The sequence below is a fragment of the Palaemon carinicauda genome, chromosome 31 (genome assembly GCF_036898095.1).
Source record: "Palaemon carinicauda isolate YSFRI2023 chromosome 31, ASM3689809v2, whole genome shotgun sequence".
NCBI classification, from domain to species: domain Eukaryota; kingdom Metazoa; phylum Arthropoda; class Malacostraca; order Decapoda; family Palaemonidae; genus Palaemon; species Palaemon carinicauda.
In genome coordinates this window covers 26,596,322-26,608,867 of record NC_090755.1, presented here as the reverse complement: position 1 = coordinate 26,608,867, position 12,546 = coordinate 26,596,322, and the positions used below count along the sequence as shown (strand labels likewise).

Below are 12,546 nucleotides of genomic sequence, written 5' to 3'. Positions count from 1 at the left end.
AATAAAACTTCTAGAACATTGTGCAGTATAGAATCTTATTATGGAGAAGGCACGACCGTTAAAACTAACTGCATACCTAGTACTGTTGTACAAGATGGTACGCTCTGAAAAGATCTGAATGCAAAGGCTAGTCAGAATTATATCGTCTTATGCAACATGCATAAAGAGCTAACTGAATGACAGTCGCATAGATTGATATTCAGATCAGGACTCACCGCAAATTTTTTTTCCAACAAATTTTGACAGGAGAACAATACCCAAAACATGGTAGAATGTATGAATTAAACATTTTCCACAGGATAGATATGAATTTTAAGATTTACTCGATGCGCTGTTTTTTTTTTTTTTTTTTTTTTTTTTTGTGCAATCAAAGAAGAAAAGACAGGATATGCTTCTGAAAAGTAAATTTACAATAAAAAATCACATCTTGACACCTAGAATTTTAGAGGAGTTGTATATAGTTGAAAAGACATTGTCACTGGAAATATCTGGATGTTGTGGAGCCGCTATCTTTGAACCACTTAATAATACTTAAGTTTTGTCAGGGTTAATTCTCATCCGCCTTTATTTGCAATATGCCTTAATTTTAGCTAGATCTCTTTAAAGGGAATTAGCAATCACAAATCTACTTTTAGGAGATAAAGTTGATGCAAAATGAGTCGCACCATCTGCTCATGCAGTAAGCTGGTTTTCCAGGCCAAACTATATAATTATCATGTTAATATAGTATGAAGAGTAAAGTGCCTGGAACACTACCCTGAGGAACACCAGATATTATTCCTAGAGTCAATATGGTGACCACCAAAAATCTATTTTTTTGAAATTCAATAGGTACCCCGTGGTAGGGGTGTAAGAATGCTACCACCGTACGTCCTGTGTGTTGTAGAAAGCGACCAAGGGCACTGTACACCGAATAATCTGGCCTATTTTTTACACATTCTCCTCTGTCCTCATACACCCGACAACACTAAAATAAACGAAACCTTCTTCGCTCAAGGGGTTATCCACTGCACTGTAATTGTTCAGTGGCTACTTTCCACTTGGTAAGGGTAGAAAAGGATCTTTTCCTATGGTAAACAGCTTTCTAGAACACTCCAAAATCAAACTATTGTTCTCTAGTCTTGGGTGGTGCCATAGCCTCTGTACCATGGCCTTCCACTGTCTTGGGTTAGAGTTCTCTTGCTTGAGGGTGCACTCAGGTACACTATTCTATATGTTTCCTTATTCCCTTTCTACACTGGGCTAATTTCCCTGTTGAAGCCCTTGGGCTTATAGTATCCTACTTATCCGATAAGGGTTATAGCTTAACTAATAATAATAATAATAATAATAATAATAATAATAATAATAATAATAATAATAATAATAATAATATGCTCTCTGTAAGAAGATATTCAATCTTACTAGGTTTTAGGTAAGAACATAATTCAATTTTATGAGCTCTTAGGCAGAAAAAGCTTGAATCCTAATGACTTTCATGTAGAAAACAATTCAGTGATATATCCTATAACAGGATATTATTGAATACCAGTCTCTCATAATACCAGTGTTTCATAAAGTCTCCCCTTCCACAGGTGACGGATTACATTGCTTACGTGGACCTGAAGAGACACGTCTGCAACGCGTACACCGGGCCCGAAACCACCAGCTTGTAATTAGATGGAGACAACATTGATTTTATTTTGTATTCCAAGATATATACGGAACTACTCTGAATGATGGTGACATTTTTATTTCATTTGTTGCATAATAATCAAACTGCTAATCACAATTCAATGTTTTAACTCTAAAGATGATGCTGTAATATGAAAATATGGAAATAAGAAACATTTGTTTGAAGGTGTTTTTGTAATTGTTTCTTCATTGTAGAACCTAAAATAAATCGGCTTCAGCAGAAAGATATTCATATATTCATGAATTGATTTTATTTCATAGTAAAGGGTAAGTCATTCTGTAATGACTCGTTCGGAAATAATTTATGACGAGAAAGTTTTCGGTCATAAAGACAAATGCTTATTGTTACAGAGGGCGGATTAGCGGTTTTTATCCCCCAACAATCCAACATATCCACAAGGATTAAGGCAACCAACGGTATGCCCCTTTTTCTTGACTTTTGTTGATGGTGGTACCCACTGCATTTGGGGACCAGGTCGAACGCAGTCTCGGCGTCAATGATGTCAGCATGCCAGAAAGCTTCAAATCAATCAATCAATCGAACGTGGTCAATGATATCTCTTATATAAGTACTGAAACTATAGCGACTTTTGTTGTACTTCTCTGAAGCCACCACTTGTAATGGGTAATTTGATAAGTGGGAATAGAAGAGAGCACAAAGACAAAGTCAGAGGCTGGCTTAATTTTGATATCAATACAATCGTTTCTTTTCTATTTATATTCTGAATTCAAACATGATTACTCTCCAAAGTGAAATGAAGATGGCTGCTCTTAGAACAGAGAATAGGTTGAAAATTCAATCATGTATACATTTATTTTATTATTTTGGCATTGAGAAAGAACGTCGAGTGAGAAAGTAGAGGAGCTCAATTCGGGGCGGGGGGGGGGGGGGGGGAATTAGATAATGTTGGAGTGACCTTTGAAGCTGAAATTAGACGAGCTCTATATCTGTGCCCAAGAAGCAAAAGACCAATTTCGGTAACTACATCTTCTGGGCTATAAGTATGATTTTGTTATCCCAAGGAATCTTGATTGATGACATATTTGAACTTGTTTAGGAGGGAAACATCAATATAGTAGAAGTCATGATCGAAAGGAAGAGACCAAAGAGAAAAATTGGAAACAAGGGCCACTAAAACAATTGTATAACTATAACTATCATCTTTTGAATCTTCACTTTATCACCTTCCAAATCATCAGGTCTACGATAACGGGTATATAATAAGCACACAGAAAGGAGAGTGGAAGTAAAGGAGTTCTTTCGAACTTTCTGGAGGATGCTAATTTTTTAGTACAGTACCTATCTAACATATTTAGTAACCATAAAGGTTTAAAAGCCAATCATGAATGGCAGAGGCAAGAGACAGTGACATCACCCTAACAAGCAGGACAATGCCTTAGAGACTGACTACGATCAGCGTGCAAGGCCCCTCTCCACCCAAGCTAGGATCAGGGAGGGCTAGGCAATGGCTGCTGAGGACTCAGCAGCTAGACCTATAGGCTCCTCCAAATCCTCCATCCTTAGCTCAAAAGGATGGTGAAATTGCAGACACTAAAGGCACTAACGAGTTTGAGCGGAACTCGAACTCCAGTCTGGGTGTCACCAAGCAGAGACGTTACCAATAGGCCGCAACAACCGATAGGCCCGCACTGAACTATAAAAGCGTACAAAATTAAGAACCTGAGATCATCACATGACGTGGATGACCTGTGTGGAACGCCTTCTGCAACGTTACAATACACTTTGATTTTTGTTTTTAAATACGATAGTAACAAAGGCTAATATTCAGACTCATTTAATCTGATTGGCAATTATTTTCCCTCTAGCTAGCCTATGATATATACAATACCCTATTCGATATTAATATTTTAATATCACAGCCTACTAGATTTAATAATCTAGCCCGTTAGATTTATCTCACCAGACAACTAGGCCTATCGTAGTTGTGCGTGTCAGATTGCCTTACCATTGTGTAAGACACGGGCTCTTGCCTTAGGCAGCCCGTAAATCGTAGTTGAAAACTTCAGTCAAAGTATATAAACGCAATTTTCAGACGTGTGTAGGTCTATAAATATTTTCTTTTGCATTTATAGGCTATTCATTTTCGTTGAGTATTTATATGGTGTCAAAGAGTGTAGGAGGTTTACAAATACTGAAAATATGACTTAGGTAGCTTTAAGCTAAGATATTTTCTACAAGACCTGCAACAAGTTCATTCCTTACCAGTCTTCATAGGTATCTATGACCAGTCTGTGTTAACATGATTCTTTGATATTTATTTACATCAGCTCTTACGATAGTTTTACTAACCAAATATGATATTTCAAAATACTTAATAACTATATCAATATAATATTGGAATCTAAATAATAGATACTCACAGTTACTGGCGAAATAAAACTGTATAGCAGTAGGTTTGGCACCGCCTGGCACAGAAACATGTATCACTGCGCCTTGTTTTTCGCAGGATTCATCGGCGAAAAGTAGTCTTCCGCGTAGTAAAGTAGTCCAAAAGTATTTCTTATTAGTTTACAAAATGCTCAGCATTTCAGAGGTGTCATCTAACGGATTTTCAGTAAGCAACGTTTAATTTGAATTTAACATATAAAATGTTTCATATATCTTTCAAAGCAAGGCAAAAAATAAAATTATTACCTTACGGTCGGACTTCTATTCCGTTCAAGTTTCAGTTCATTCAAAAGCAATTTGGCCATATTAATTATCCATAGAAAATTTCTCGCACTTTCAGCGTGTACAAAAATCATTCTCTTATGTGGTCGGCAAAACGTATTGACATAACAAGAAATTCTCAAACACTGCCATTTTGGTTTTGATGTAAGTTCGTCGATCATACTATTATACCAGTTCATTCAAGGACATTAATTTCAGCCCAATACACGTTTGTCTATGAACGTTCCGGCCATTGTACCAGTTTGTCAATGAATAGTTCGGCCTTAGTAAGGTTTATCTATAGACATTTCGGCCATAGCACCAGTTTGTCTGAGGTCATTTCGGTCATAGTACCAAATGTTAAAAACAAAAAATTTAATAAGGAATACTTTTAAAAAAGAATTAAATAAGATATTTACAAAAGAGTACATTTATGATAATTACTTAAATATTTAATATGATTATAAGTTAAGAACGTTTGTACAATATAATTTATTGCATATATATTTATTAATTGATTTAATTTGTATTGAGCCAATTTATAGCTATGTAAAACAATGTAGTTCATATCAGTATTTTGTAAAGAATAATTACGTATATAATGTAAATTGCTAAGATGTAATTGTATTTTTATAATAAAAGATAAGAAAAAAAAAAGTTTGTCCATGGATATTTCGGCCATAGCACCAGTTTGTCTATGACCACTTCGGCCATAGCACCAGTTTGTCTATGACCACTTCGGCCATAGCACCAGTTTGTCTATGACCACTTCGGCCATAGCACCAGTTTGTCTATGACCACTTCGGCCATAGCACCAGTTTGTCTATGACCACTTCGGCCATAGCACCAGTTTGTCTATGACCACTTCGGCCATAGCACCAGTTTGTCTATGACCACTTCGGCCATAGCACCAGTTTGTCTATGACCACTTCGGCCATAGCACCAGGGTTTTACAAAAAATGTCAGCATGTATGTAACAAATGAATATTTGAAATTCGTACTTTGATCAAGTTTTGATATTCAAGTTTTTTTTTATAAGAAAATGTGTAAATAATATAGTTGCATTTACATTAAAAAGGCAAGAAAAGGTTCCATGAGTTAACTAATGATCCTCTAATACCAACCTACAGTATTACTGCAAACAATCTGGTTCGTTGTTTTAGTCGTTACCAATCAATTAAAGAAGGTTGTTTGACATACTTAACTTAGGTAAGACTATTTTAAGCAAAACAAAGAAACAATCTAAAACAATAATAACTGTTTTTCTTAGTATCCAGATACCTTTCTCGCTATCCGTAGCGAACATCTTGCAGTGTACTCTTCTGTTGACGAACCTCCGAGGATTGAACTTTATTTAAAATGGTGAGATTTAGGGTTATTTTACCTTATTATCACCAGGCTTTTATTTATCACAATCGGTTGAAGGTATTCCTATTTGACAAGAGGACATAAAACTGATATTACATTAGACTTGTCGTAGGGACGAAACTGTAAAATTACCTAGACACTAAACCCATGGTCTAGTTATATACCGAAACAGGAGTATCATCATTGTCACTGTGTTTATGGTAACGTTATGAATTGCTGTTAAGTAAGTCATTCAATGTTATTTAAGCAGTTTAAGCCCATGGAATACGGTTTCATGTTATCGATACCATTTTCCCCACACCGAGGTCATATGTGTGATTATTATTGTATAAATTTCAGTGAGTTTAGAATTTAGATTATGCTCCTCTCCTCTCTCTCCCTTTTCTATTTGCCCGTTTAAGTTAATTGTTATTTGACCTATAGGCCTAGCTCTTATATCATTAATCTATCATATTTCCTAATTTGTGGTAGGGAATGGTTTATGCAATCGGATATAACTACTTGAGAGCATTGTCAAAGAAAATGGAATCGGATAGACAGACAATGTAAGGGAAAACAGTCGCCATTCAACAGCAAACTCTAAATTTTATATATTGGGAACGTGAACATTTTGACAATACTTGACATCTGTGAAATTAATAGCATTAATCTCTAATATAGAAACCGTTTCAGCAACTGAATACAAGAAATGTGCTTCATAATGAGCACACTTTCTTCTGGAGGTACACGCCCCACGAACTTAACTACTTTTTCATAATAGATATCTGAATGTGAAATAAGTGAAAGTGGAGCTGTCAGTTTCCATTACCATGTGGATAGATAGCTACTGAACGGTTACGCGTCTTATGCCTATTAGGTTATAGAGCTTTCAAGTGTGCTGCCACAAGACTATACAATAGCCTCCAAGACATCCGAAAGACTGAAAATATTAAGGATTTCAAGAGGAAACTGAAAGCTTTCTTGTTTTCTAAGTGCTTCTGTAGTGTGGATTTAACAATAAACGAGCAATATGTGGTGTGAAATGCTGAATGTCTTTTAAGGTATACGATGAAATCAAATATTAAAGGTCCTATGAGTGTAGGGTTTCCATGTAGCATAGGACCTGAAAAGCAGTCCTTAAAGTAAAGTAGGCACCTACAATAAACCTAATGTTGTCAGATTGATTACAATACTAAAGAAATATTCCAAACTATTCAGTGTTGTGTTTGCAAAGAAGAGACCGTAACTAGCTAGAGAAGGATCCAACATATAGTTGTCTGGAGAGTCCTTTAAAGCCCCTATAGTATATAATTCTCTGGTTATATCTTAAACAGGAGGTTGGAGCATTGCTTAACCTACTACTTACTGGGTATAGTGTTTTCTAAATAAATTTTGCGAAATAAACCATTCCACAGCTGCTGAAATATTGTGGTAATTGAATTTAGTATTTCTCATGTCTTTTAATAAATCAAGTCTAACGAACTCGGTAGTACAGTTTCCACTGGCAATTATCCTATCGGCTGAACTGGTAAGCGAATAGCCTACATCTGGCTCGGTAAATAGCCTACATTTGGCCCAGTGAATAGTCTATATTTGGCCCTTATCTGGAACTCTGTGTGTTAGGACCAGGAAAATAGCCCTAAAAGTAAGGTCAAGTCCAGTATATCTGAAATGCGTAAACCTCGCAATATTGTTCAGGTCAAGTCCTGATCTCAGGATAATGGCCATCTCCTTGAAAACAATTTCCTTTACCATTTGCCTTAGTCTCTTATACACAACCAGCATTTTACTTGCCACAAGGAGATCCTTCAAAAGTGAAAGTATTATAATCCATTATTAGGCTTTCATAAAATGTGTCAACATTGTGATTCTAGATGACATGTAATTTTGAAGATGCCGCCAAAAGTACATTTTATATTTAGGCACATAATACTCTCACAACGACATGGTGGCAATTTTATACCATGTTCTTGGCCCATTACTTTCATACTGTATACACATGACATGTGGTTTAGCATAGTAAACAAGCTCGTTGAATTAGCTGATGATGCTACTCTTTGTATGAATTCCACCTCCTAGATCTGGGGTTGCTGAATCCCTCAATAAGGACCTATTTAAAATCAGCACATGAGGGAAATTATGGGACATGAAGCTGAATCGTAACAAGACTCAAGTATGATTGTAAATAGGTCGAGGACAGTGGCTCCTCAACATCTGGATCTCAGCATTGTTAATGTTTTCGACTGCAAATATGCTTTAGTGAAATACATTAGGTCTCTCTTCTTCAAGTGCGCAAAAAAATTGGTTTATTGAGAAATCTTTTAAAGATTTTCGGTGATCAATCTATTCTTTAGTTTTTTAATTCTTTTATTCTACCTTGCTTCGAGAATTGTTCTCCTGTCTGGTGTTAAGCTGCTGAATCTCATCTTAATTTGTTGGAATGGAACTTGCGGTCTATCAATCTTTTTAATTCTGATCTTGGTATTAATCTTTGGTACCGTCTTTCAATCAGTTCGTCACACATGTTGCATAAGATTTACAATTCCAACCATCCTTTGCATTTAGAACTTCCCGGACAGTACCATCCCGTTCGTAATACAGTGCTAGGTATGCCTTCTCCACTATGAGACTAGTAACATGGAAGTTTTATTCCAGCTGTGACCAATATGTGGAATGATCTTCACAATCAGGTAGTTGAATCGATGGAACTTCAAAAGTTCAAACTTGCAGCAAAAGTTTTAATGATGAACAGGCTGACACAAGTCTCTTTTTATAGTTTATATAAGAAAGGTCTGTTTTAATATTGTTACTATTCTTAAAATATTTCATTTCAACTTGTAAATTAATTCTCTTGTAGTTTATTTATTTTCTTATTTCCTTTCCTCACTGGGCTATTTTTTCCTGTTGAAGCCCTTGGGCTTATAGCGTCCCGCTTTTCCAACTAGGTTTGTAGCTTACCTAATAATAATAATAATAATAATAATAATAATAATAATAATAATAATAATAATAGAAGACATAACATGCAAATCAATCTTTAATCATAGATTCCCTTTCATAGATAGCTAAGTCTCCGTCTCCTTGCTCCAGCCAAATGAGAAGCTTCTACATTAATATTTAGTCTAGATACTTGGATTTCCCTACAAGCATTTTTTATATTTGATGCAACAATTTAGTTATATTAAGTTATAACTTTGCGTTAAAACTTTCTTATACAATTTTCCAGGACATTAGGTAAATAATTCAAACCTTTTATTTTATTCAGGAAACTATACATTATTACTATGCTCAGAAAAGAGTATGCTATGTAGACATGATTTGCGGTTGAATCAAAGTGGATAAACAGGAAATGATTGATTGCAAACTAGAACCGAAGACTAGCATACGATAATTTTAGCATTTGATGACTTGTTGGAAGGGTTTGTGGGCTCCCCTTGGATAAATCCTATCTGCCTTACTGTTCCCCCCTCTCCCACAAATTCTAAAGATTAACTTTTTTGTCAGTAAAATTTTAAAAAGTTACAATATTTGTTTTGCAGGCTTTCCATTCGACTCGGTTGGACGGACTTCGTAAACCGGACATCGAAAGAATCATGAAGTTTTACGGTGTGACCTACGACGATACAAGGACTATTAATTTGTCTATATATCTTACCACAGAAGGTTCTACAATCCGGAGTCATTCTAAGGAATTTACCAAAACTTCAACTGACAGTAGACAATTCGGAAACTTCACCTGTGAAAGTGCTCGTGGGCGCTCTCGGGAAGTTAACACTGATTCGGTGAATGGAAGGGACCCTAGAGAAAATAATGGCAACACCAAAGCAAATACGTGTGTTAGGAAACAAAACAATCCTTTTAACAGATATGAACAGTGTACCTTCTCACAGAACTTGAACCCTATGTCATTGCAACATAGTAAAACTTGTGAAATGCAAACCCCTTGTTCAACAGTTTCTTTTACAAAGGTCCAGCGCTCTCCAACTTCTGAGAATAGAAATGTCTCTTTGAGTTCTTTTACATCAACCCAACTGCCTTTAAATGAGCAAGAGTCCATTTCTCCAGTATCATACGCGTCGTCTGAATGTTCTCCAATTGATAAACATAGTTACAGCTATCTTCCAGAGTCAAATAGTGTACTCCAATGTTTCCCAGTTAGCAAGCAAGGACACTTTCATCCCGCAGTCTCCCATAAATTTCATCCATATTATCAAGTTTGTAAACAAGGAAACACTTCTCCTGTCTCTTGCAAGTTCCCTGGATGTTCTACAGTTGACGAACAAAAAGACCCTTACCCTCCCGCTTCATGTAACTCTTATTTATCTTCCCCAGTTGACACTCTAGTTCACACTCATCCTCTAGCATCTTATAAGCCATCTCAGCTTTTTCCAGTTGGCAAGAAAGTACAATCTTATCCTCTAGTAGTAGATAAATATTCTCCATGTGGCATTAATGGATGCACTTATCCTTTGGGTTCGTATGAATCGTCACAATCTCTAGCAAATGAGCAAGTGTTAAAAAATCCTCCAATCCTGTATACCTCATCTCTACGTCCGTCAACAAATGAAAATCTTCAAACTTTACCAGTTATGCCTACATCATCTTTACGCCCTTCAGTGCATAAGGAGCACGGCGCTTTTCCACCTTCGTTTACATCATTTCAGCATCCTCTATCACACGGGGAGCTGCAGCCTTCTCGTGTTTCCTCAACACCACGTCAACTTTCTCTAACAATTACTTTTAATAGTAAATAGGGGATTGCTGTTAGTTTCTCAAGGAACGTAGACTTCATTATCCCAGCATTATCCCACTCTGCTACCAACTCCTTCAGGTAGCTTCTACAGTCACATATACATTGTCTCATGTCCTAAACAAACAAAGAACTAAAAGATTTTCTCCGTCATCACATGAACAGTCTAGCCTGCAAATAAAAATAAATTGTTTTCCTCTGATCTTTAGTCAACTAACGCCCTATTCTCAGACAAATGAGCAACAGCTAGCTTGTTATCCAATCTCAAATGCATTGCTGAAGGATTTTCATACTGAGTGACGACTGACTTTTTGCCTTAAAGTTTTTAGTAGATTGCAGCAGAATTTTTTGTCAGAGCAAGGAATGTCTTCTTGTCCCATCTCAAATACAACACAACAGGATTGACGGACTAATGTGCAACGACTGGCGTCACCCAATTTCAAATAAACCGCAGTAAAATTCTCCGAATGATGGAGTGATTGGCGAGTTATCCAGTCTCAAATACAACACAACAGGATTCTTATACTGATGAGCAAAGACTGGTATTTTCTCCCATCTCAAGTAGGCCACATCACGGCAGTATTCTCAGATTATTGAGCATTGACTGGCTTGTCACCAAATTTCAAATACATGACAAGGGGATTCCGGGACTAATGAGCAATGACTGGCGTTTTGTTCAATTTCAAATTCATCAAGAAAGAATTTTTAGAACATTGAGCAATAACTGACGTGTAAACCAGTATCAAGCAGGCTACATCTCACCAAGAGTCTCAGCCTATTGGGCAGCGACTGGCTTGTTATTCAATCTCAAATACATCACAACAGTATTCTATGATCAATAAGTAACGATTGGCTTGTTGTCTATTCTCAAATACATCGCTATGACTGGAGTTTAATGCAGTCTCGAACAGATCGCATAAAGATTCTCAAACTAATGAGTAATGACTGACATGTTATCCAATCTCAAATACATATCGGAAGGATTCTCAGATCAATGAGCAACAGATGGAATATTGCCTTGTCTTAAATATATTTTGGCATCACTTTAAAAAAAAGAGCAATGGCTGGCATGTTATCCAATCTCGAATGCCTATCAACAGGAAATCTCAGACTAATGAACAATGACCTGTGTGGCATCCAGTGTGAATTACACCAATGGAGGAACCTTGGACTAATGAGCAACAACTGGCTTGTTATTGTAACAGGATTCTTAGACTAATGTCTCTCGTGGCATTCAGTCTCAAATAGCCTACACAGATGTAGGATGCTCAACCTATATCCTGACGAAATTCCTGACGAGCAACCTTGCATTTGCAAGTACAGCAAATAGAGCCTTGTGGGGATCCTGGTGTGGCTGAGCCCCATGGGAGGCGGCGCTTGCCTGGCTGACTTTCTCAGTCCGGAAAATGATAGAAACAGTTAGATATCCTGAAGAACGTTTCAATTTATCGAGATACCATGAGAAAATGGCGAATGGTGAGTTTAAGAGTGAGAGGGATTGATGAAAGACAACAAAAGTGAATGGCAAGAGGAAATGTATTCTAATTTTTTCAAGATAAAATTGGAACAAAAGATGAAATTAACTTTTTTTACTATAGTGGATTTTAGATTTTTATTTGTACGTTATGAGAATGGTTATAGCTTCGGTTTTTTAAAAACTATTTCACCCTTATATTGTAAGGGAAAATCCTTTATTTGTTATTTTTATGATGTTATTTGAATAAATATCTTTATACATGTATTTCTCATTTAAATTACTCCTATTTTTCCAATTAAGAAAGGCTTAATATCAAGTATCTATTAGACGAATCGCTGGAATGTCTAGAATGACTTTCACCTGAATCAGGTATTTTATTTAGTTCAAGGCTGTGGAGGATTTGAAATGAAAGAAACTTCTCAAGTACAGCTAACCTCTTTTTAAAAGAGGTAAATTAACGAATGAGGGAAGTTTTTTTGTTTTATTTTCATAAGAAAAAAATCTTTATTACCGTACTATGTCCTTTGTAATTTTCAGTTACGAGGTGTCCTAAGCACAAGAAACAATGCTTATTATCATTATTATCATCATCATCATCATCATCATCATCATCATCATCATCATCAT

At 36.2% G+C, this 12,546-nt stretch overlaps 2 protein-coding genes across 4 annotated transcripts in view; both read left to right on the top strand.

The window, feature by feature from the left end:
* LOC137624368 (gamma-interferon-inducible lysosomal thiol reductase-like) overlaps window positions 1-1,902 on the top strand; it is a 26,144-nt gene extending 24,242 nt beyond the window's left edge. The window contains exon 6 of the mRNA XM_068355074.1: window positions 1,575-1,902. Within this exon, the coding sequence (XP_068211175.1) occupies window positions 1,575-1,655 (81 nt within the window). The 3' untranslated portion in view covers window positions 1,656-1,902. The remainder of the gene's footprint in view (window positions 1-1,574) is intronic.
* Window positions 1,903-5,590: 3,688 nt separating this feature from the next.
* On the top strand, window positions 5,591-12,183 carry LOC137624904 (uncharacterized). 3 transcript variants are annotated; one of them, XM_068355840.1, is made up of 2 exons: window positions 5,591-5,707; window positions 9,232-12,183. In XM_068355840.1, the coding sequence occupies exons 1-2, from the start codon at window positions 5,705-5,707 to the stop codon at window positions 10,444-10,446; spliced, it is 1,218 nt and encodes a 405-aa protein (XP_068211941.1). In that variant the 5' UTR covers window positions 5,591-5,704; the 3' UTR covers window positions 10,447-12,183. The 3 variants fall into 3 exon arrangements, with proteins under 3 accessions (XP_068211941.1, XP_068211942.1, XP_068211943.1); XM_068355841.1 differs by lacking the exon at window positions 5,591-5,707 and adding an exon at window positions 5,790-5,913; XM_068355842.1 differs by lacking the exon at window positions 5,591-5,707 and adding an exon at window positions 5,794-5,936.
* Window positions 12,184-12,546: the final 363 nt, after the last annotated feature.